The 21,543-nt window shown below is 39.0% G+C and overlaps 1 protein-coding gene and 1 long non-coding RNA gene across 3 annotated transcripts in view; one reads left to right on the forward strand and one right to left on the reverse strand.

Moving 5' to 3' along the window:
• Window positions 1-539: 539 nt before the first annotated feature.
• On the reverse strand, window positions 540-8,568 carry LOC132508644 (uncharacterized). The gene is made up of 3 exons (XR_009536716.1): window positions 8,505-8,568; window positions 3,400-3,521; window positions 540-688 (listed from the first exon to the last, which is right to left on the reverse strand). It is a non-coding gene; the product is annotated as an uncharacterized LOC132508644 (long non-coding RNA).
• The window catches only part of IPO5 (importin 5), a 39,896-nt gene continuing 26,703 nt past the window's right edge, over window positions 8,351-21,543 (forward strand). The window contains exons 1-6 of one of the 2 annotated variants that reach the window (XM_060128972.1): window positions 8,351-8,558; window positions 14,469-14,549; window positions 16,997-17,189; window positions 19,249-19,378; window positions 20,759-20,855; window positions 21,074-21,178. In XM_060128972.1, coding sequence (XP_059984955.1) covers window positions 8,469-8,558; window positions 14,469-14,549; window positions 16,997-17,189; window positions 19,249-19,378; window positions 20,759-20,855; window positions 21,074-21,178 — 696 coding nt within the window. In that variant the 5' untranslated portion in view covers window positions 8,351-8,468. The remainder of the gene's footprint in view (window positions 8,559-14,468; window positions 14,550-16,996; window positions 17,190-19,248; window positions 19,379-20,758; window positions 20,856-21,073; window positions 21,179-21,543) is intronic. The other variant, XM_060128973.1, reaches the window with a different exon arrangement.

Here is a 21,543-nt window from a genome sequence, read left to right on the forward strand (position 1 = left end):
TACCTGTATACATCAGCATTCTCCAAAGAACCATTAGGATATATTATAGAGAGATTTATTTTAACGAATTAGGTACCATGATTTTTAGGCCTGGCATGTCTGAAATCGTCGGGCAGGCCAACATGTGGAAATTCAGATAAAAGTTGATTTTGTAGTCTGGAGTCTGAAATTTGCAAAGGAAGCCAGCAGGTTTTTCTATGTTGCAGTCTTGAAAAGACTTTACAAAAAGTCTTTACAAAGACTCTGTAAACCTCAGTCTTTGCTATCAAGGCCTTCCATTGGTTGAATGAGACTCACTCACCTTATGGAGGGTAATCGGCTTTACTTAGATCAACTAATTGTAAATGTTACTTACATCCACAATACCTTCACAGCAACATCTAGACTGTGTTTGACCAAACAACTGGGCACCATAGCCTAGGCAGGTTGAAACAAAATTAACCATCACAGCACCCTTGTCAAAAATCAACTGACCACAAATAGAAAGTTTATTTCTAGATTCTCTATTTATTCTCATTAATCTATGGGTCTATCCTTATGCCAGTAGCACAGCGTTTTGATTATTGTAGCTTTGTGGTAAGCTTAAAAATCAAGGTGTGAGTCCTCCAATTTTGTTTTGTTCAAGATTCTTTTGGTTCTTTGTAGTCTCTTGCAACTCATACGAATTCTAGGATCAGCTTGTCCATTTCTGAAAAAAAAAAAAGAAGTTGAAAGTTTGATAGGTGTTGCCTTAAATCTATAGATGAATTTGGGGAGTATTGCCATCTTAATATTAAGTCTTCCAATCCATGTATATGGGATGTCTTTCCATTTATCTAGGTCTTCATAAATTTCTTTTAGCTATATTTTATGGTTTTCATGAAAGTGTTATACTGCTTTTGTTAAATTTGTTCATGAGTATTATATTATTTTTTGATGCTATTATAAATGGGATTTCCTTAATTTCATTTTTTTTGATTGGTCATTGCTAGTGTATAGAAATATAATGGATTTTTGTATATTGATCTTGTGTCCTGCAACCTTGCTGAATTTATTTATTCTAATAGCATTTTTGTGAATTCATCAGGATTTTTTCCTATACAAGATCAGGTCATCTGTGAATCTCCAGTACAATGTTGAAAAGAAATTGTGAGAATGGACATTCTTGTCTTATTCTTGATCTCAGGAAGAAAGCATTCATTTTTTTCCCAGTAAGTATGATATTAGCTGTGGGTTTTTCATGGATGGCTTTTATCAGGTTGAGGAAGTTTTCTTCTATTCTTATTTTGTTGAGTGTTTTGTTGGGTTTTTTTTAACCACGAAAGGGTGTTGGATTCTGTCAAACACTTTTTCTGCATCAACTGAGATGATCATGTGATCTTTGTACTTTATTCTATTAGTATATTACATTGATTGATTTTCTTATATACTAACCTGGCATTCCTGGGATAAATTCCACTTGGTCATGATATATAATCCTTTTTATATGTTGCTGGATTCAATTTTCTATGATTTTGTTGAGAATTTTTGCATCAATATTTATACTGGTATGTAGTTTTCTTTTTTTTTAATTTATTTATTTTATTTGTTTTTGGCTGCATTGGATCTTCGTTGCTGTGCGTGGGCTTTCTCTAGTTGCAGCGAGTGGGGGCTACTCTTCATTGTGGTGTGTGGGCTGCTCATTGCGGTGGCTTCTCGTTGCGGAGCACATGCTCTAGGCACACGGGCTTCAGTAGTTGTGGCTCGCGGGCTCTGGAGCACAGGCTCAGTAGTTGTGGCGCACGGGCTTAGTTGCTCTGCGGCATGTGGGATCTTCCCGGACCAGGGCTCGAACCTGCGCCCCCTGCATTGGCAGGTGGATTCTTAACCACTGCGCCACCAGGGAAGCCTTGTACATAGTTTTTCTGAGCTATTTTTCTTTGGTTTTAGTATCAGGTTAACACTGGCCTCATAAAATAAGTGTTCACTCTGCTCCTAATTTTTGGAAGAGTTTAAGAAAGATTGGTGCTAACTCTTCTTTGAATGTTTGGTAGAACATTCATTTACAGTGAGGACATCTAGTCCTGGAATTTTGTGACAAGTCTTTTTAATTATTAATTCTATTCAGTTCTTTGTTACAGGTCTATTCAGATTTCTATTTCTTGAATTCACTTTCGAAATTGTGATTTTCTAGGAATTTTCCCATTTCGTCTAGGTTATCTAATTTGTTAGCATACAATTGTTCATAGCATTCCTTTATAATTCTTTTTATTTCTGAAAGTTTGGTAGTGATGTCCTCTTTTATTTCTGATTTTAGTAATTTGAGTCTTCTTTTTTCCTGGTCACTCTAGCCCAAAGTTTGTCAATTTTTTTTGATGTGTTCAAAGAAACAACTTTTTTTTTCTGTATTGTTTTTCTATTTCCTACTTCATTTATTTCCTTTTCTTGTTTATTATTTCTTCTGCTTGCTTTAGGTTTTGTTTGCCCCTTTTCTAGTTTCTAAGAAACTAGATTAGATTATTGATTTGAGGTCTGTCCTTTTTAATGAAGATGCTTACAACTCTGAATTTCCCTATGGGAACTGCTTTCACTACATCCCATAAGTTTTGGTATCTTATGTTTTCATTTTCATTCATGTCAGTATTTCCTAATTTCTCTTGTGACTTCTCCAAGCCATTTGTTATTTAGGAGGGTGATGATTAATTTCCACTTATTTGTGAATTTCCTTTTGTTCTTGAATTCTAATTTCATTTTACTATGGATGGAGAACATATTTCATATGATTCCAATCCTTTTAAACATACTGAGGCTTGTTTTATGGTCTAACATAAGATCTATCCTGGAGAATGTTCCCTATGCACTTGAGAAGAATGTATATTCTGCTGTCGTTGGATGGAGTGTCTTACAGATAGATATGTTAGGTCTTCTATTTCCTGTCAATCTTCTGCCTAGTGGTCCTATCCATTATTGAAAGTGGAAATTGAAGTCTCCAACTATTTTGTTGAATTTCTCCCTTCAGTTCTGTCAAGTTTTACTTCACGTATTTTGGGGCTCTGTTGATAGGTACATGTGTTTATAATTGTTAAGTCTTCCTGATTGATTGACCCTTTTATCATAATAAAATGTCCTCCTTTGTCTCTGACAACAATTTTTTCTTAAAATTTATTTTGTCTGACATTAATATAGTCATTTCAGCTCTCTTTTGGATACTGTTTGTGTGTATATCTTTTTCCATTCTCTTATTTTCACCCTATTTGTGTACTAAGAAAAAACATTAAACTTAAAAACTAAACTGTGGTTTTTAAATCCACTTACCACATTAAATGAAAATAATCAACATCAAAATTATAAAAGATATTCTTCCTTCCCCCATCTCTTAACCAGTCCTGATTTAACCCATAAGGATTTATTCCACAGGATCAAATTTGGAGTCTTACTTACCTTCTAAAGGTTCACAAATCTATTTAATGTCCAGCCAGCAGGGAAAGGAAATTCCTAAGCGAGGAACACGCTCAGAAAGTGCTGTACCATGTCTTCAAATCCCTGAGACTCAACTCGGAAAACTGGAAGCAACGGAAAGCCCTATAAGGTAACTGATTTTCACTTGGTGACAAGTCACTTCCTAAATCTAAATGAAAAAGGTATTCAGGACACCTATGTTTAGCTAGTTGGTTATTTTATTCTCTAGGAAAGCACAGTCCAATAAAAATATAATGTGAACTACAAATGCAAATCACATACGTAAATTTTAAAGTTTCTAGTAGCCATATATTAAAAAGAGAAAATAGTCAAATTTATTAATATAGTTAATAATGATAGCTTATTAGTAAATATAATAATATATTTTATTTAACCTAATATAATATCATTTCTACATGTGACCAATATAAAATTATGATTCTTAATTTCCTACTGTCTTTGAAATTTACACTTAAAGCACACCTTAATGCAAACTAGCCACATTTCAAATGATCAATAGCCATAATGGCTAGTGGCTGCCACATTGGACAGTGCAACTGTAGTATTTAAAGCTGAAAATGGCCTTGAAATCCTCTGTGCTGATCAAGTCAAACCCAAAAATTTTTTCTTAACCGCAATTATTATGCATTGCTTATATAATACGAGTATAAAAACGTAATAAACAGGTAGATGTGCAATCAGCATTAAATTTACAAATTTTGGAGGTTCCAATCTGCATTAGTAATGACAGCCAGCATTTATTAAGCGTTTGCTCTATGCCAGGCTCTATGCCAGGTATTTTAAAACATGGTGAAAGGTACTCCTGTTATCTCTATTTCATAGAAGATGAAACTGGGGCTAAGAAAAGTTAATTAACTTAGGCAAGATCAAGCAGCATGTACGTTGTGAAGCCATTATTTGAACTCTCATGCTGGCTGGCTCTGGAGCCTGTGAGCCTGGCCTCCAAATTCTACTGCCTCCCTAAAATGAATCCAACCACCCGCAGACATGCGGTGAATTTCGTATGTAAAACTATGAGAGAGCCAGCAAAAGGAACGGAGGCCAAATTTCCCCTGCCTGTGTTCCATTCAGCAATTTGCTGAGGGCCTATTGTGTGCAGTGCCCTTGGGAATAAGGTTTCACTCACCCCTGGCTGGCATGCTCTGACTGAAACTCACTGCTCCAGAGAGGGGCTTGAACATTTTGATAAAAAGCAGCTGAAGAAATGTGAACTGTTCAGCTTTTTTATTTTCAGTAAACAACTTTTCAACAGTTCTCATCTTTTTTGCTGGCTCTTGTCTAGGCAACTGATAACATCAGTACGGGAAAGAGAAATCTTCTTTATCAGCCCAGTGTCTATTAACTATTCTTTAATCCATCCACATACTATTTTATTCTGCATAATTGAAAGACTAATAGAAAATATACATCTATATTTTACACACACACAACTGTGATTACACATTTATATCACATGTAGCTTTAAGAGTAATTACTTATTTAAGGTCTATTGGTTATTTAGCACCCAAATCCATCTAACTAATAATAGCTGACAATTACCGAGTAACTACTATGCAGACACCATGCTATGTGCATTTACAAATACTATCCTTTTACAGCACTCCTATGAAGAAGTATTATTCCCATTTTACAGATGAGGAAACAAAGCCAACCTTTTTTCTTTGTACCATGTTAACTATTAATACAAACGTCTGTAAATAACACCATCACCTTAAATCTGTGTACAGTTACAGATTATAATACTTTCATTTATACCATGTAAACTGACCCTCATAATAAGTAGTGATACAGAAAGTACATGTGCTCACAACTACCAGGACAAGTAACTGTAGTTCTTTGGAGTCCTGGAGCAACTTAAAAAAAATTACAGAGTGTTCATTTGGGAGAATCTTACTTTATTTACATTCAGCACCCGATAAACCAGAAATGACAGGCAAGACCAAATTCTACCACAGCTGAGAGAAGCTTTCACAGAAGTTTTATAGGCCTGATTTCTCCAGCCTCCTCCCATTTCTAGAACATGCCCATCAACATGGAAGCCCATAAAGCCAAGAGCAGTAGCCAGAGAGGATTCTGATGCTCTCTCATTAAGGAGTCTTGCCTCCTGTAGTATTATATCATGATCAGACAGACAGTGCAGTGCCTTGTAACAAACTTCAAATATCCTAAACTACCTAGATTTCAGGTCCCAGTTGAGAGAAACTTGCAGTTTTCCATTTTTCCAACCTCACCCTTTTGTACAGGGAGTTGTAACCTAGCAAATATACCTCCAGAACTTAATAGAGGTCTCGTAAGCTAAAGAGAAAGGCATCAAGAGCTGGCTGTTTTCCCAGTTAATCCGCCCAAAGCAAAGGCAGCTAATCGGGAGTGAGCAGGATTAAAAAGTTTTCTGCGCCTCCATTTCATTTCCAATTATAATTTGATGTTAGAACTTTCGTGACTAGTAATATCATACCTTAACAACCATTATTATTCCATCTTATAGATGAGAAATTGAGCTTTAAAGACATTAAGTGCCTACTCAAGTTCACATAACTAGTAAGAAACTAAAGACCCAAATCCATTCAACCCAAGTTCAAGGTTTTTTACCTTATACCATCTAATCTGCTTTGGAAATAAATGTCTATTCTTGTGAACTGCCTTTATACAATATCTGAGCTATTTTCTTTTGGGAAGAGAACACTCATAAAACAAACAGGACTCTCTCCATGGGAAATCAGTTTCAAGTGCAATAAATTCCGAGAAGGCTGAGCATTACAGACTCTCCAAAAATGGCAGGCAGGCCTGCTGCTGAAAGGACAGTTCCCACCTAATAGGTTTTCTGGATACCAAAACTGGTCTCAATTGTCAGGATGTCTGTTATCCACCCCAAGTTTATAGGAATTTCTCCCATTGGGGAATCTCTTTATTCATTACCCTTAAAAATCTCCTCCTTCCCTTTTGATTAGATGCTTACAATATTAAAATAAGGATGGGCTGTCACTGCATATTCTAGCAGTTGATGTCACCACTAATACTAACTTGTTTTGTCTCTAGCCTGAAATAATTTTATGCTTTTTTGCCTCATCAAAAAACAAGCTTCCTATTTAGACAAATCCATAGAATTATGTCAGAATTTCTATTATTTAAGAATTATTTAACAAATATATGTAATCTACACAGTCATTGCCTATAAAAACACATATTACAACAGGTGTTAGATCAGGCCATCCTCTGAGCAAGTGTGTAGGCAACTCATCTTACGTCACTGGTAACTAGTCACTAAAATGGGTGTTTTAGTATGTAATCCCCCAAATCTTAATAACCTTGGGTGAGGTAATAAAGCCTCCTCAAACTCCAGACATGCCAACTGCAAAAAAACAAAACAAACAAAAAAACCAAAATCTACCCCAAATTAATGTACATAATGGTCTGTCTTTGAAGAAATGTATTATAAGAATGACAAATTGTCACATCTAAGAAACATCAAATCTACCAAGCTAGGTCGGCAGACCTCTTATAGAGAACCCTATCACTGTCACAGATAAAACTTTCTAAGGGAGTTTTTTCCACGAATCAGTTAGAATCCTTTACAATACCTTGGCTGGCAATCACAATTTCATGTGGATCCCAGGGATTCTGGACACAGTGGCCTGGATTCTAACGTACAGGCAAGGTTTATCATTCATTCAAAAGCAAACGTTTTAAGTGGACCTTCAAAGACCAGAACCTCAACAGAATAGTCAACAGGAAATTGAATTCCCTAAGTTAAATACTATGAGCGGCCGGAAGTGTAGTAGTCTCTATCGCACTCAGAGCGGAAACTTCTCACTAGAAACTGTCTTTTTGAGGCAGAAATGAATTGTGTTATTTTCTCCACCGTCAACCTTAACCCAATGCATTGGACATAGTAGGGGCTCAAGAGAAGTGCCCTTTGATTGGAGCACTACTGCTCCCTCAGCCTTTGGCAGCTCCAGAAAAGGCAGATTGGGGTATTATCTATGCATTAGTCTACTTCAGTTGAAACGAGGTCTCTGAGCCCCTAAGGACGGATGTGAATCAAACATTTATTGAGAAATCAACCCTACAAGCCTGTGTTTCTTTAGGAAAGGCGGGGGGGTCTTAACTTTCCTCTATCATTGAAAGAATGGGACCCCAAAACAAGGAATTCAAAGGAATAGTCTAGGATCCTGGGGTGGGAAGAGGGGGAGGCAAGTGTGCTACGTGGCCATTGAGGATGACAGCGGGCTGGGAGTGGGTAGGCCTGGCGGGGGGGCCTGGGCCTGAGTAACCCCTCTTCCGGGTGAGTCACTGGTGAGCCTGGTGGGAGGAAGGGGCGGCCTGAGGCATAGCCCTTGGGGAGGTCGGAGGGTCTGACTGATGGAGGGATCTCTGGAGCTGGGGGTGGAATTAAAGTAGGAAGTGGATTTTGAAATCCACTCTGAGGTGGGGGGTCTAGGGCTCCAGGGGCCAGGGGACTGGGGCTGGGGGCGCTCCTCGGGTCGCAGGGAGGGGCTGCCCGGCAGCAGGGGAGGAGATTTGCCAGCCCGCGGCGCCGAAATCTCCCGCGCTCCGGAGCTGGCCCCTCCTCCCCAGCCGGGCCTCACGCCCCTCACCGCCGCCAGGCCCGCCAGCCGGCTCCTCCCGCTTTCCCCGCGACGCATGCCGCGGCCACAGGAGCCACCACGTCCCCGCCCCGCCACCGCCCGCGCCAAGCCGGGCGGCCGGTCGCGCCCCGCCAGTGACGGCACTGCAGGGTGCGTGGCCAATCGGCTCGGCCCGCGAGCAGACGGTCTCGGCCCCGCCCCTCGCACCCAGGGCCAATGGGGCACCGGCGCTGGCGGCCCCGGCGGGGTGAGGGGTCGCGAGGCCCCGCCTTGTCCTCCCCTTTCCCCTTTGCCCCGCCCTTTCCCGCCCGGCCCCCCAGCCCCGTGTAGCTGCTGGTGCCGGTCCTCGCGCTGGGCCCGCCCCCGCCCCTCCCGCCGGCCCGCCAGCGCGCCTCACGGCTCCTGTCTGCCCTCCCTCCTTCTCTCTCTCTCACGCCTAGCGCAATGGCGGCCGGCGCGGCGGAGCAGCAACAGTTCTACCTACTCCTGGGAAACCTGCTCAGCCCCGACAATGTGGTCCGGAAACAGGCAGAGGTAACCGAGCTCGCCCTCCCCGGCCCCCGACTCCGCGCCCCGGCCGGCGCGCCGATCCTTCCCGCGACGCCGCCCGCTGGGCCTTGGCCGCTCAGCCGCGGCGGCGCAGGCCGGGCCGGGCGGGCGGCGGCCGCGCAGCCCACGTGTGAGTCGGCCGTCGGCTCCCAGCGGTGCCCCCCGGGCCCTTCCGGCCCTTGCAGCCGCGGCGCCAGTTGCCTCCCCGTCGCCGCTCGCGCACACGTGCGGCCGCTGCTGACAAGCTGCCCCCGCCCAGATGGGGAAGCCGGGCGGCGGGGTGGGGTGTGGGGTGTGGGGCGGGCCCCGGGGCTCCCCTCGCCCCTTTCCCGCTTTATCCCTCTGGGCGCCTCCCCCGGCCTTCCAGCTGCGGTCCCACCCTGCCCAGCGCTGTGGTCCCCCAAACCCTGGCTGCTCCCTGACCCGTCACCCCGGCTTCTCTCCTGCCCCTCACTCTTAACACACCGTCTGCCCCTCGCTTCCCCATCCTTTCCTATTGAAATGTGCCTTGCCTTCTCGCCTTCTTTCCACCTGTTTACATTTAGTCCTCTTTCTCGTTCTGGTTCCTAACATCAGAAGCCGGATTTCCCTCCCCCCTCCGCCCCCAGTTTTGTGAAGTTGCCGTTAGGATTTCTTTCTAAGCAGCTTGCACCGTTAGTTTGCCCATCCTTCGGATACATTTTGTTTGATCTCTAGAGATTTGTGGTCTCATAAATGGGATGTTCTGGGACTTCCGTTGTCTAACTGGGCCAATGCCATATATTTAAGCCTTTAATTTCACTAAATCTAGCCTGAATCTCTTTTTTTTTTTTTAACAACTTCTGGCTCCTGACCTCCAAAATGTGGAGCTGTAGATAAAGTTTCAAGAGACAGTATTTCAAATGTCTCTGCAAGTTCATTTACCAGTGTAGCTGTAAGGCACACTTGGTTCTGTAGAAGACTGTTGTTATACTAAGCCCTGAGTTGCGATTTGAGACACTTCAAGGGAAGGGCAGAAATTTTCCAGTTCCTGTAAAGTGCGTTATCAGACCCTATCCTCAAAGTTGATTATATATGGAGTTCTTTGCAACCATGTGATTGAAGATTTTTTATAAGAGTCAGTGAAGGATGTTCAGCCAGATACTCTTACGGATCAAAAATTTATTTGGTACATAGGTAATGAAATTGGGGGACAAATCCTCTTCTAGATTCACGAGCTTTTATAGTTATTTTTAAAATCACAACATCATTCTTACTTTAAATAGATGGAGGGTCTGCTGCTTATGCTTAGTGGTTTTATGATCCGTGAAGTAAATACACTGGAAGTTCAGTTCTGAATGAAAAGCGCTTTAAACAACTATTAACTTTATCCTAATGACTTTCAATTCATTTCTTATACACATTCAGGGTAAAAGTTCAAACTGCAAATAGTTTGGGTTTCTTTTTGGCTGCGCAGCGCGGCTTGTGGGATCTTAGTTCCCCAGCCAGGGATTGAACCCCGGCCATGGCAGTGAAAGTGCTGAGTCCTAACCACTGGACTGCCGGGGAGTTCCCTGCAAATAGTTTTTTTATGCCATTCCCCAAAGGTAACCACTTTTAAGTGTCTTGTGAATCTTCCTTGCAAATATCCTTATAGGCGTGTATGTATATGTTGATTTTTTTTTACATGAATGGGCTTATAGTACGCATCCTGTTGTGCAGACTTGGAATTTTCACTCAGTATATTTCAATTGCCACATAAGAGGGTTTTTTTTTAAAGCAGCAATGGATGCTCAACCAACCACCTATGAATGGATGTTGAGGTTTACATTGTCCTTCTCGTAAAAATAATTCTGTACATTGGAGTACATGTATATTATCTTTTCAGACTTTAACAGGTTTATTTGTAGAATATTTAAAAGTTGTATTTGTCCTTACCTTAGAAGTGATGTGCATTTTTAGTTGCATCAGCTTGCACTGCTATCAGAGGGATGTGATGAGCCTATAAAATATTTGTACTTAGAAGTGATGTGTATTTATTAGTTGCATCAGTTTTCACTGCTATCAGAGGGATGTGATGAGCCTATAAAAACATTTTAATGCTTTCTGCTAACTCTAGAGGTAATTTTTCACCAAAATAAGTTCTTAATCCCAACCCATGATAGAAATTTCCATGTGTTACAAAGCAGAACAGCATTGTAATTAGTAAGCTAGTTTAATTCTCCCTCTTCCCTCCAGTTGCTTAAGTCTCTATTGTCAAGCCTAGTGGGGAATCTCTCTTCTATTGAACTAAATACCAATGTCTGGTTTAGCTTGAATTCCGGTTGGTGCCTGTTGTAAATCTTTTATCACTCCCATCAATTTGGGGATGGTTAGCAGCATTCAGCACATTTTCTCATAAAGAACAATTGAAAATAAGTAGTTATTCTTAGTCTTTTTATTCTGAGTGAAAACATTCAGTTACTATATTTTTACTTTCATTGTATATCCTGGGACTGTATTAATATGTAAACTAAGTACTATAATATAGAATTTTCTTAATTTGACAGAAAAAAAGGTAAATGTTTGAGGGGAAGCTCCCTAGCACCATGTAATATAGTACTAATATGGCCTGTAAATAGAGCTCAGGAAAGCAAAATATTTGAAAAAGAAATGGCCGCACATAACAATGCCTTAATACCACATTTTTCCCTTTTGCCGTACGAAATGAGCCCTTTATAAGTGATCAAACTAAATAAAATTGAGTATTACAGTCTGATATAGCAAATACAGAATTTTTTTTTTGAAGTAAAGAATTGGCAAGGGCTCAGTAAATATCTTTGTAATTTACTCAGTCAAAATAAAAATACTTAGTTGACACATAAATACCAAACTGTTGACTAAGGTGACTTGTTTTATATTCAAATATGAAGTCAAGTACAGTAAAAGACTTATTGTTATATATTGTTGAAATCATTGAATGGCTTCAAAACTTGAAAAAGTTATAAAACTTTTTCCATTGTATAAACCATTTGGTAGGCTTTATATTTTATTTCTATTAAATCTTAAAGGATTTTTCTCTTTAACTTTACAAAAAAAAATGAGGCGCCCCTGGTGGCTCAGTGGTTGAGAGTCCGCCTGCCGATGCAGGGGACACGGGTTCGTGCCCAGGTCCAGGAAGATCCCACATGCCGCAGAGCGGCTGGGCCCGTGAACCAGGGCCGCAGCGTGTCTGTCCGGAGCCTGTGCTCCTCCACGGGAGGGGCCGCAACGGTGAGAGGCCCACGTACCACAAAAAAAGAAAAAAAAATTTTTTCTGGTATTTGAAGAAATGATTTAAATGCCCGTAAGTCTTAAAAATTTAATAATTAACATGAATACGTTGATAATTGACAGGTATTCCAGAGTTGAATGTCCATGGCATTCATGACTAGACATTTTTATATGACATAAACTTGAGTAATCACTAATCATGTGCATGGATTTTATATTCCCAGTTTTTTCCATTGACTTGTTCCTCATTGATTGTAGTACAGCACTTCATTAATGAGATTTGAATTGAAAGAGGTCAATGTATTGAAAATTTTACCTGATTTTTGAGGAACCAGGGTGTTTCCTAGGTAAAAGTTGTTTGTCCCATCTTTACATTTCCATATACATGGAGGCTTGCCATAAATATTTATGGAATGAGTGAGATGAGTGCATTTTGGCATTTTTCCTTTCTGGGGCTGGGGGGTGAACTCTGCTTTCCATTGTGGGATTGTGTATGGTGGTATCAAACGGAATGAACTTTTATTTGCAATAACACTGGTAGCATTCATTGAACCTGCCTGGGCTAGAGCTAGGAATATTCTTAGAAAAATTCTTTGCATTTGCTGTACTCTAGTGTGCCAGGTGCTGGAAATACCATGAGGAAGAGATACCATCTCTGTCTTTGTGGAACTCAGTCTATTTAGGCTAAGAGAAAGTTGTTCTTTTGACTTAATGGCTGTGTTCTTTTTGCCAGACTTTATCCTTGACTAGTGTCATGGTGTAAATGTAATACTAGATCTGGATTGCCATGCTGGGACATATCAAATGGGGAGAACCCTCTCAGGAGTCAGATGTCATACTAAAGTCTCCTTCCATTGACTTTTAATTTGTTGTGGAATAGAGTTTACTATTTGACTTACTCTTTATAACAAGTTTTCTGAGACTGGTATCTTAGTGAAGAGTTTTTTATCCCCAAAACTTGATTTAGACCACTGGAAATTTAAGTGTTAAACATATATAGCATCTACAGGGCATTAGGGGCTAAGCTAGTACAAGGAATAAAAAGACATTTTTATTATACTGTAAGAGACTTTGTTTAAATGAAAAAAAACTGCTGGTTTTTGAGTTGCTTTGATAAAGATTAAGTGAAAAATCTCAAGGTACAACCATTTTTGCAATCATCTTGTAGGTATCTTTACATAAATTATTATTTCTGGATAAGTAAATTCAGACCATCTTCTCAGCTGTGAAAACTTTTTGTCACAGTTTTCAGCATTATGTTCCTGTGTGCTTATGTACTAGAGGGGAACTTGAGGTCATCAGAAGATTTTGAATTGTCCTTTCCCCAAAATGTGTTCTTCCTCAGATTCAGATATGTTTGAGAAGTTTGAAAACTGTATAGCGCTGCCTAAATAGAACTGGTTGTTTAGTGGAGTCAGGCCCCAGAGGTGAAACCCAGAGAGAGCATTCAGTGTCAGGGAGATTTTGGGTACAGCTGGCCTCGGAAGAACAGAATTCTTTCTACTATTTATTGTCTGTGACCTTGAGCAAGTCATTTAACTTCTGAGCCTTTATTTTCTTATCTGTCAGTATCCCAGGGATACCACGGAGCACTAGGTAAATGGGAGATAGGGATTCTGAGAAGCACAGTTGTCCTTTCCTTGTCCTCATCACCTCTGTCTAGAGGGAAACTAGGTAGATTATAGAGGATGGTAGCAGAGCAGACAAGCTCTTTGAATTTAGACTGCTGAGAAATTAACATGTTATCTACATTATTAACCTTCAAGTGGATAGATGAGAATAGAATATTTACTAAGAGGCTTCTTGGAAAACAATTCCAAGTGTACTTAAAATAATGATTACTTTTCCACCTTAAAAGACTGACGTTAGAAATTGTATGCATGCACATGAATCTACACTTGAGTTTACTTTTGTAGACATCATATACTTCGGGCTTATTTTTGGATCCGCTCTATCTACCTTTCAATTGGCGTCAATTTTTTTTACTGTTAAACAATTTGCTCTCATTTTACGTTATTATTGGAGAAGGAAAGAAGTGTCCTGAGTCACAAAACCTAGATGTCTAGATTTATTGAAATGATATTAAGTTTCCTGGCCAACTTTCTCCTGACCATATTCATTTGTTTACATATATAATATGGTTTCGGTATAATCTTTGCTTGAAAGAAAATGTAGCATAAAGAAGTTGAATATTTGCCTTTTCTCTGACTTGCTTCATCTGAGGGTATTTCTCTGGTGGTTGTTAAGTAGTAACTTGAACCAATTCTACATCATTTGGTCTAAAAAATGTTGACAAGATAAGCAGTTTCCATGATGTAAGAGGATATTGAGTGAGCACTTCACAGCATGGTAGCTCAACGCTGGTCAAGTTTTTGGTTCTCTTAGGTCTTGAGTTCTGTTAATCACAGAAGAGCCTAAGGTAAGAAAATGTGCACATACATTAGAAAAATCTAGTTAAGAGACAAAGGTGGAAAGGAACTTGGTAAGTAACTTCTTCAGCATCCTCTTTCCTGACTTGTCTAAAGTATGTTCTTTTCACAGGAGAAAACTTTCACACCATACCTAGGTTGTTTGACTCCCCATGCATGGATCTTTCCTGCTCTTCCTTTCAGTTCTATTAATGGTGTACTCAGGACATTTTCTAACATGATATTCTAACCTTTACTGTTTTTCTTTTTCATGTAGGAAACCTATGAGAATATCCCAGGCCAGTCGAAGATCACATTCCTTTTACAAGCCATCAGAAATACAACAGCTGCTGAGGAGGTACTACTTTAATTCTTTGAATGTTACTTTCTTACAAACAGTCGTCAGAGTGGGTAATGAGAACTGTTGTTTACTGCATAGATATTACCAGAACTCTGAACTTAATTCTTTGCTAAAAGCTACTTTGGAGTTACAATTTTTTTGAAATACTCTGTATTAAAAATGAGAATTTCTTTTTTTCCATATAAGATGATTACATAAAAATTATTAAATGTAAGTTATTTTTTTGGTAGCTATAAAAATTTTTCTTCCTTGGAACAATTCATTCTAGAGGAGGAAATTGAATTCATTCAGTGTTTTAATGTATTGCCAAATGAAACAATACTTTTTGTCTTTAAAACTTTTATGCATATAGCTATTTCTGGGTGGTGAAGAAAACGTGCTACAGATGTGTAAGGACAAAGACACACTTTGTTACAATCCTTTAAAAATCATGGTTTTCAGCAAATTACTATACTAAATTCAAATATATAGTTTGTTACTGCTTCTCTGCATTTAGCTGCTTTTTCTCAAAAGTAATATCCTTGTATATAGTTAATGTTAATTGAAAATCCTCTCTTATGGAAAAGGCATCAAAATACCCAAGTGTAGAAAACTTACTCCACCTACGAAACATTGCATTAGAATTTGTAAAGTGAGACTTCATTGCTAACAGTCACACTATGTGTAAAATGCTTATATTAACACATGATGGAAATGAAGTCACACTAAATCCTATATAATGTTACACCTGCCTTCTTTTAGTCAGTTTAAACTGGCAATTTAGTGTTTTCTGATAACACTTAGAAAACACTATAATAAAGTGCCCTAGTTTTTTTTGAAACAGGTGACAAAAGGCACTTCTTCACCTTTGTAACATACTCTTTTTCTTTAATTCAAAATAAATGTCAAATATGAGGATAAACATAGAAGTCACTTAAATCTCTAAAATAGTTGGCTATTTTAATTCTTGAAGATTGATGCAGGTTAGCTGCAAAACAAGTTTTAAAGCCAAGAATAATGTGAAAATTATTGAATTTTATTTCTAAAAGCCTATTTTGAACCCTATTTAGATCCTGCTTTGACTTAGGAATTAGATGATTATGAACTAGCCTCAGCATCTTCATGATTCAGTGTATGTGTGAGAAGAATTGCACCAATTTTAACCACTGTTTAACCTCTCTGAATCCTTTGTAGAGCATAAATTAAAATTTTTAAAAAGTTTGCTATCAGCCAGAAGTGATTCAAGTAAGATTTCTCAGTGAGAAGTAAATGGAGGGAAAAAAATGGCAAATTTTATTTGTATGGTTTAATTCTTTTTGTTGTTGTTGGTCATAGTCTCAAAGTAATTATAGTGATAATGAGTACCTGCAGTCCAGAAAAAAAGAACATGAAAAATCGGGTTTAATATTTTCAATGGTTTATTGACTTTTTATGATAAAATTTTAGAATGGCATTTGTCTCAGCTTTTCTTTTGATACTCTGAATGAATATTACACAGAAAGTGCCAAATTTAAATACATTTTACAAATCTGAAAATGGGATAAGAATATACACATTGAGATTAGGGCTTTTTAGATATGGGGAACTTGTGTTGTTTGTTTGCATGAATGAAGTATAAAGATAAATGGATTTTTTAAATTAATTTATTTTTGGCTGCGTTGGGTCTTTGTTGCTGTGCACGGGCTTTCTCTAGTTGTGGCGAGCGGGAGCTACTATTCGTTGTGGTCCGTGGGCTTATTGCAGTGGCTTCTCTTGTTGTGGAGCACAGGCTCTAGGTACACGGACTTCAGTAGTTGTGGCTCACAGGCTCTAGAGCACAGGCTCAGTGGTTGTGGCGCATGGGCTTAGTTGCTCCACAGCATGTGGGATCTTCCTGGACCAGGGCTCGAACACATGTCCCCTGCATTGGCAGGAGGATTCTTAACCACTGCGCCACCAGGGAAGTCCCAGATAAATGGATTTGATAGCGCTTTATCTAAGAGGCTAATGAAAGGGCGATGATACAGTAAGATTGGCCAGGCTGGGAGCATAAGATTAAGTAGGAAAGGTACTTTATTCACTAGAATGAGAGCCAGATAGGGAAGTAAGAAAAGAGCATTTTATAGGGTTTGCGATTTATATTAAGATTTGTTTTTCTCCAAAGAATATATTTAAAATAAGAATTAAAGACAGGTTTGTCATTGCTAAGATATGTGTTCCTATTCAAGATCTAATATGTTCAAGGCTTTTCCTCAGCTCTAAACAAATAGCTTTTGTGTGGCATTTTCTGTACAGTAGACTGATGTGATTAGGAAGATTTTTATGTATTTTACCTATTATTTGTTTTAAAACTCTTAACAAAATACTTTTGAAATGAATTGTAAAACTAGAATAGTAAAGTACATCAATGGCAGAGTGAATGTAGCTTGTTGGAAATTTTTTCTCCAGTAAGACACCAAGTTATTAACAATGTTACCTATTTATAGGCTAGACAAATGGCTGCCGTTCTCCTAAGACGTCTTTTGTCCTCTGCATTTGATGAAGTCTATCCAACTCTTCCCACTGATGTTCAGACTGCCATCAAGAGTGAACTACTAATGATTATTCAAATGGAAACACAGTCTAGCATGAGGAAAAAAATTTGTGATATTGCTGCAGAGCTGGCCAGGAATTTGATAGGTATGTGTGCAAATACGTTTATCATTATGTTATTGAACAAAATGAGTACATATATCTTTTTTTTTTTTTTTTTTTTTGCGGTGTGCGGGCCTCTCACTGTTGTGGCCTCCCCCGTTGCGGAGCACAGGCTCCGGACGCGCAGGCCCAGCGACCATGGCCCACGGGCCCAGCTGCTCCGCGGCATGTGGGAACCTCCTGGACCGAGGCACAAACCCATGTCCCCTGCACTGGCAGGCGGACTCTCAACCACTGAGCCACCAGGGAAGCCCTATTTTTTTTTTAAGTGGAATCTTGGAGGAAGACTCCACAAGTACTTGAGTATCATTTATTCTGTTCGAAATGAGAGTGATTATGGATTCTGCATTTAAAGCCAAAAATAACAGATGTTTGTGAAATGCAGATGTAATTAATACTTACCTATTGATCTTCAAAACTATTTCTCTGTGTGGAGAAATAATTTTCTAGTTTTATTTTCTAGTTTTATTTTCCCCTTAATCTGTAGTTTTGAAAGCATAGTTTAACTTATAAACCTGCCAGTAGAAATAGAATTCAGTGGACTCCAGGCAGGTTTTTTTTTTTTTTTTTTTTGCGGTATGCGGGCCTCTCACTGTTGTGGCCTCTCCCGTTGTGGAGTACAGGCTCTGGACGCGCAGGCTCAGCGGCCATGGCTCACGGGCCCAGCCGCTCCGCGGCATGTGGGATCTTCCCGGACTGGGGCATGAACCCGTGTCCCCTGCATCGGCAGGCGGACTCTCAACCACTGCGCCACCAGGGAAGCCCTCCAGGTGGTTTTTTGCTGTTAAAGTTGTGTTTATGAATTAAGCACATATGCTTATTATACTACTATAGTTCATTATTAAATACCCAGAAATATTTTTAGAGGCTAAGGTAAATGAAAACACCTAAAAATGCATTTTATCTGCAGCCAGAACTCTTTTTGGTCTCACTAAAAACATTAATGATATAATTGGATATGCTGTGTTTTTTTTTTTCACAGATTCATACATGTGATTTTAAACTTGGTTCATTTAGGTGGCATTTTTAAAGGTTGAAAAGAATACCTCACTGAGATAAGGCTAACTGGGAGAATTTTGCTAGTTGTGCTTAGTAAATTATGACACAATTTTTTAATCTCCACTACTAGTAATGCAGATGTTCAATTCAACTTACTGATACAACAAATTCTTAAAAACTAATAGGAAACATTAAATTTTTATATTTTAAGTAAGTTCTAAACCCACAGAAACTTCAATTTTTTTAACTAGGGAAGTTCTATTTTCAAGTTTTTTAAGTGTGCAGATAGGAATTTTTATAGATTACATCATTTCTAACTCAAAATCACTTAATAATGGAAGCATTTCCAGAATGTTTCAAAGTGCTCTCTCCATAAATTTTTTTGTCAGCACACTACTCACTTCAGAGAAGTTCAGCAAATGGGGGGGAAATTTTTTTTTTTTTAATGCATAACTCATCTGTATTTTCTATAACTCTTAAGTTCTTTGTGACAGTAAAACCAATGAGTCTCTTAACTTGTACAGTAGAATTTTGTGGTGGTTCATTTTTGTCACAAAGTATCACAAAAATCTATATTTTAAAATCTTGTTAAAACACAAACACATTGATAACATCCTATAGTACTTAAAACTGCACAGTGTGAGCACAGCTCTGGGATTCCCATTCCCATTCTCCAGTTTGCAAGTAATAAATATTTTGGTTTTAAGACTTGTTACCAAATATTGGCTTTGCCTGCTTTTTAAACTCTTTAATAACAAATAGTACGTATGAAAGATTCAACCAGTCTAGTAGTCAAACTGTGCTTCCTTTTCTCCAGATCCCACTCCTGAGAAATAACCACTGCTGATGGTCTGTGCTTATGTAACCCAGATGCACACAATTGCTTTTACTAGCTTATAATGCCAGTTTATGGTGGAAGGACTTGATTTTATTGGAATTTTTGTAAAAACAGAACGGGTGACATTTTCTACAGCCACATATTTTGAATGAGCCTTACGAAACGAAAGGATTCACTCTTGATATTTTGAAGTTTTGATTTACACAGGTTATGCCTGGATTTCTTTCCTTTTAGATGAGGATGGCAACAACCAATGGCCTGAAGGTCTGAAGTTCCTTTTTGATTCAGTCAGCTCTCAAAATGTGGGACTGCGGGAAGCTGCCCTTCATATTTTCTGGTATACACATTGATCTAATTTGGGGGGGAAATTTAATGTTATGAGTGCCCAAAGCACATTTCAATTGATTATTTTAGTCTAGCTTAACTTTTTAGCCTTAAATAATGCCTTTAGATAAGCTTTGTATTTGTGTTGGAAGCAAAATTGAAAAGAACAAAGCTTTTCGTTTTCCATTATGATCCTTTTTTGTATACGGGGATTCTCTGCAATTTTATTTCTTTCCTTTGTCTTTTATGATTCTGAAAAAATTTCTGGGACAGTTTCTTCCTTAGGAGATTGACACAGTACCAGCTGTAGCTTTTAGAAAGCCACTTTAATAATGGCATCTGGAAGCAGAGAAAGAATGCTGGTGAATCCCCACTGTCTTCTGGGTCTTCTGTGACCAAGCTTTAAAAAAACATAATATTTTAATAACCTCATTTATAAGTAAATGATCTAAGTTTAGAATTAAATGATTAACTGCATTTTAAAAACTTTGGCCTACTGTACAGTTCTACTGCATTTAAAATATACAGTTGAATTTATAACTTATCAAGACCATATACATTTTTTTTGAGATCTACCTTAAGACTAGATATTACACCATTTTCTATTTTAGTTGTCAAGTGTATCTTTATATCAGTAGTCCAAATTGGAGAATTAAGTAAAAGTATTCAGTTTAATTATTTACCACCTTTAAAGTAGAGCAGAACTTGGACTGCCTGGATCACCAAGGCTGGGAGTTGATTGTGAGCATGGTCATTACAGTTACCACCTGAACCCCTGTGCTTGCTCTTGTCCCATCCTGCACTTCAGGTCAGCTTCCCCCTGAGACAGTGATAAGGATAAAGCAGAGAGCTGGGATGGGTGTGCACCTGGGTCGCCTCTACTCCCAGTCTGATTCCACTGTGTTTGTTTTCTGTTCACCTGACCCCAAAATAGGATTGCTTGGAAAATGGGTAGATGAAGTCCAGCCTTAAGGATTAATGTAAACTTTTAAGTCAGTTAGACACGTAATTAGATGTATAATGTTTTTTTTTTTAATAAATTTATTTTATTTTTGGCTGCGTTTGGTCTTCATTGCTGTGCACGAACTTTCTCTAGTTGTGGCGAGCGGGGGCTACTCTTTGTTGCGGTGTGCGGGCTTCTCATTGCAGTGGCTTCTCTTGTTGCAGAGCACAGGCTCTAGGCAAGTGGGCTTCAGTAGTTGTGGCTCGCAGGCTCTAGAGCACAGGCTCAGTAGTTGTGGCGCACAGGCTTAGTTGCTCCGCGGCATGTGGGATCTTACCGGACCAGGGCTCGAACCCATGTCCCCTGCACTGGCAGGTGGATTCTTAACCACTGCGCCACCAGGGAAGCCCCTATAATGTTTTTAAAGCATGCCTTGGATCATTTTTTCAGGAACTTTCCTGGAATTTTTGGAAATCAACAGCAGCACTATTTAGACGTCATCAAACGGATGTTAGTTCAGTGTATGCAAGATCAGGAACATCCATCGGTAAATAATTTCAATTCCGTTAATATTAACACCTAATTTAATATAGCACCTAACTTGTGAAAGAAATCTATGTGTTTGGAGATCGCCTTTGCTTTTATACTTTAAAATATAACTACTAGTTTTACTGATAAAGAAAATTTTCATCTTGAGTAAGAAAACTTGAACTTGCATCTATTAAGAATTTCTCGTGTTTGGCATTTTTACTCTCTTCATTTTAGATCAGGACATTATCTGCTAGAGCTACCGCTGCATTTATACTTGCAAACGAACATAATGTTGCCCTGTTCAAACATTTTGCAGACTTGTTACCCGGATTCTTACAGGTAAGAAAACAGTTTAGAATAGGTGATAATTATATCCTTAGTGGTTTTCTGTTGCTTACATTCTCATCAGAGTTCTGTAATGCATTCATTTATTCAGTAAATATTTGTTGCCGACTGTGTGCCAGCTGGGGATACAGCAGTGAACAAAACACGCAGATCTCTGTCCCCATTGGGTTAATATCTTCTGTCTTTGACAGGCCTTTGGTCTCTTGGTTTCAGATTTTTTCTATAAGGCAAATGATATGAGCGATTTATGTTTATTATTGAATATGTAATCACATAGGTTATTTCCATTAGAACAACCAAATAACCTATGAAATGTAATGCCCATTTTTACATAAGGAGAAACTAAGGAGGAGAGGGTA

Source organism: Lagenorhynchus albirostris, chromosome 18 (genome assembly GCF_949774975.1).
Source record: "Lagenorhynchus albirostris chromosome 18, mLagAlb1.1, whole genome shotgun sequence".
Classification (NCBI taxonomy): Eukaryota; Metazoa; Chordata; class Mammalia; order Artiodactyla; family Delphinidae; genus Lagenorhynchus; species Lagenorhynchus albirostris.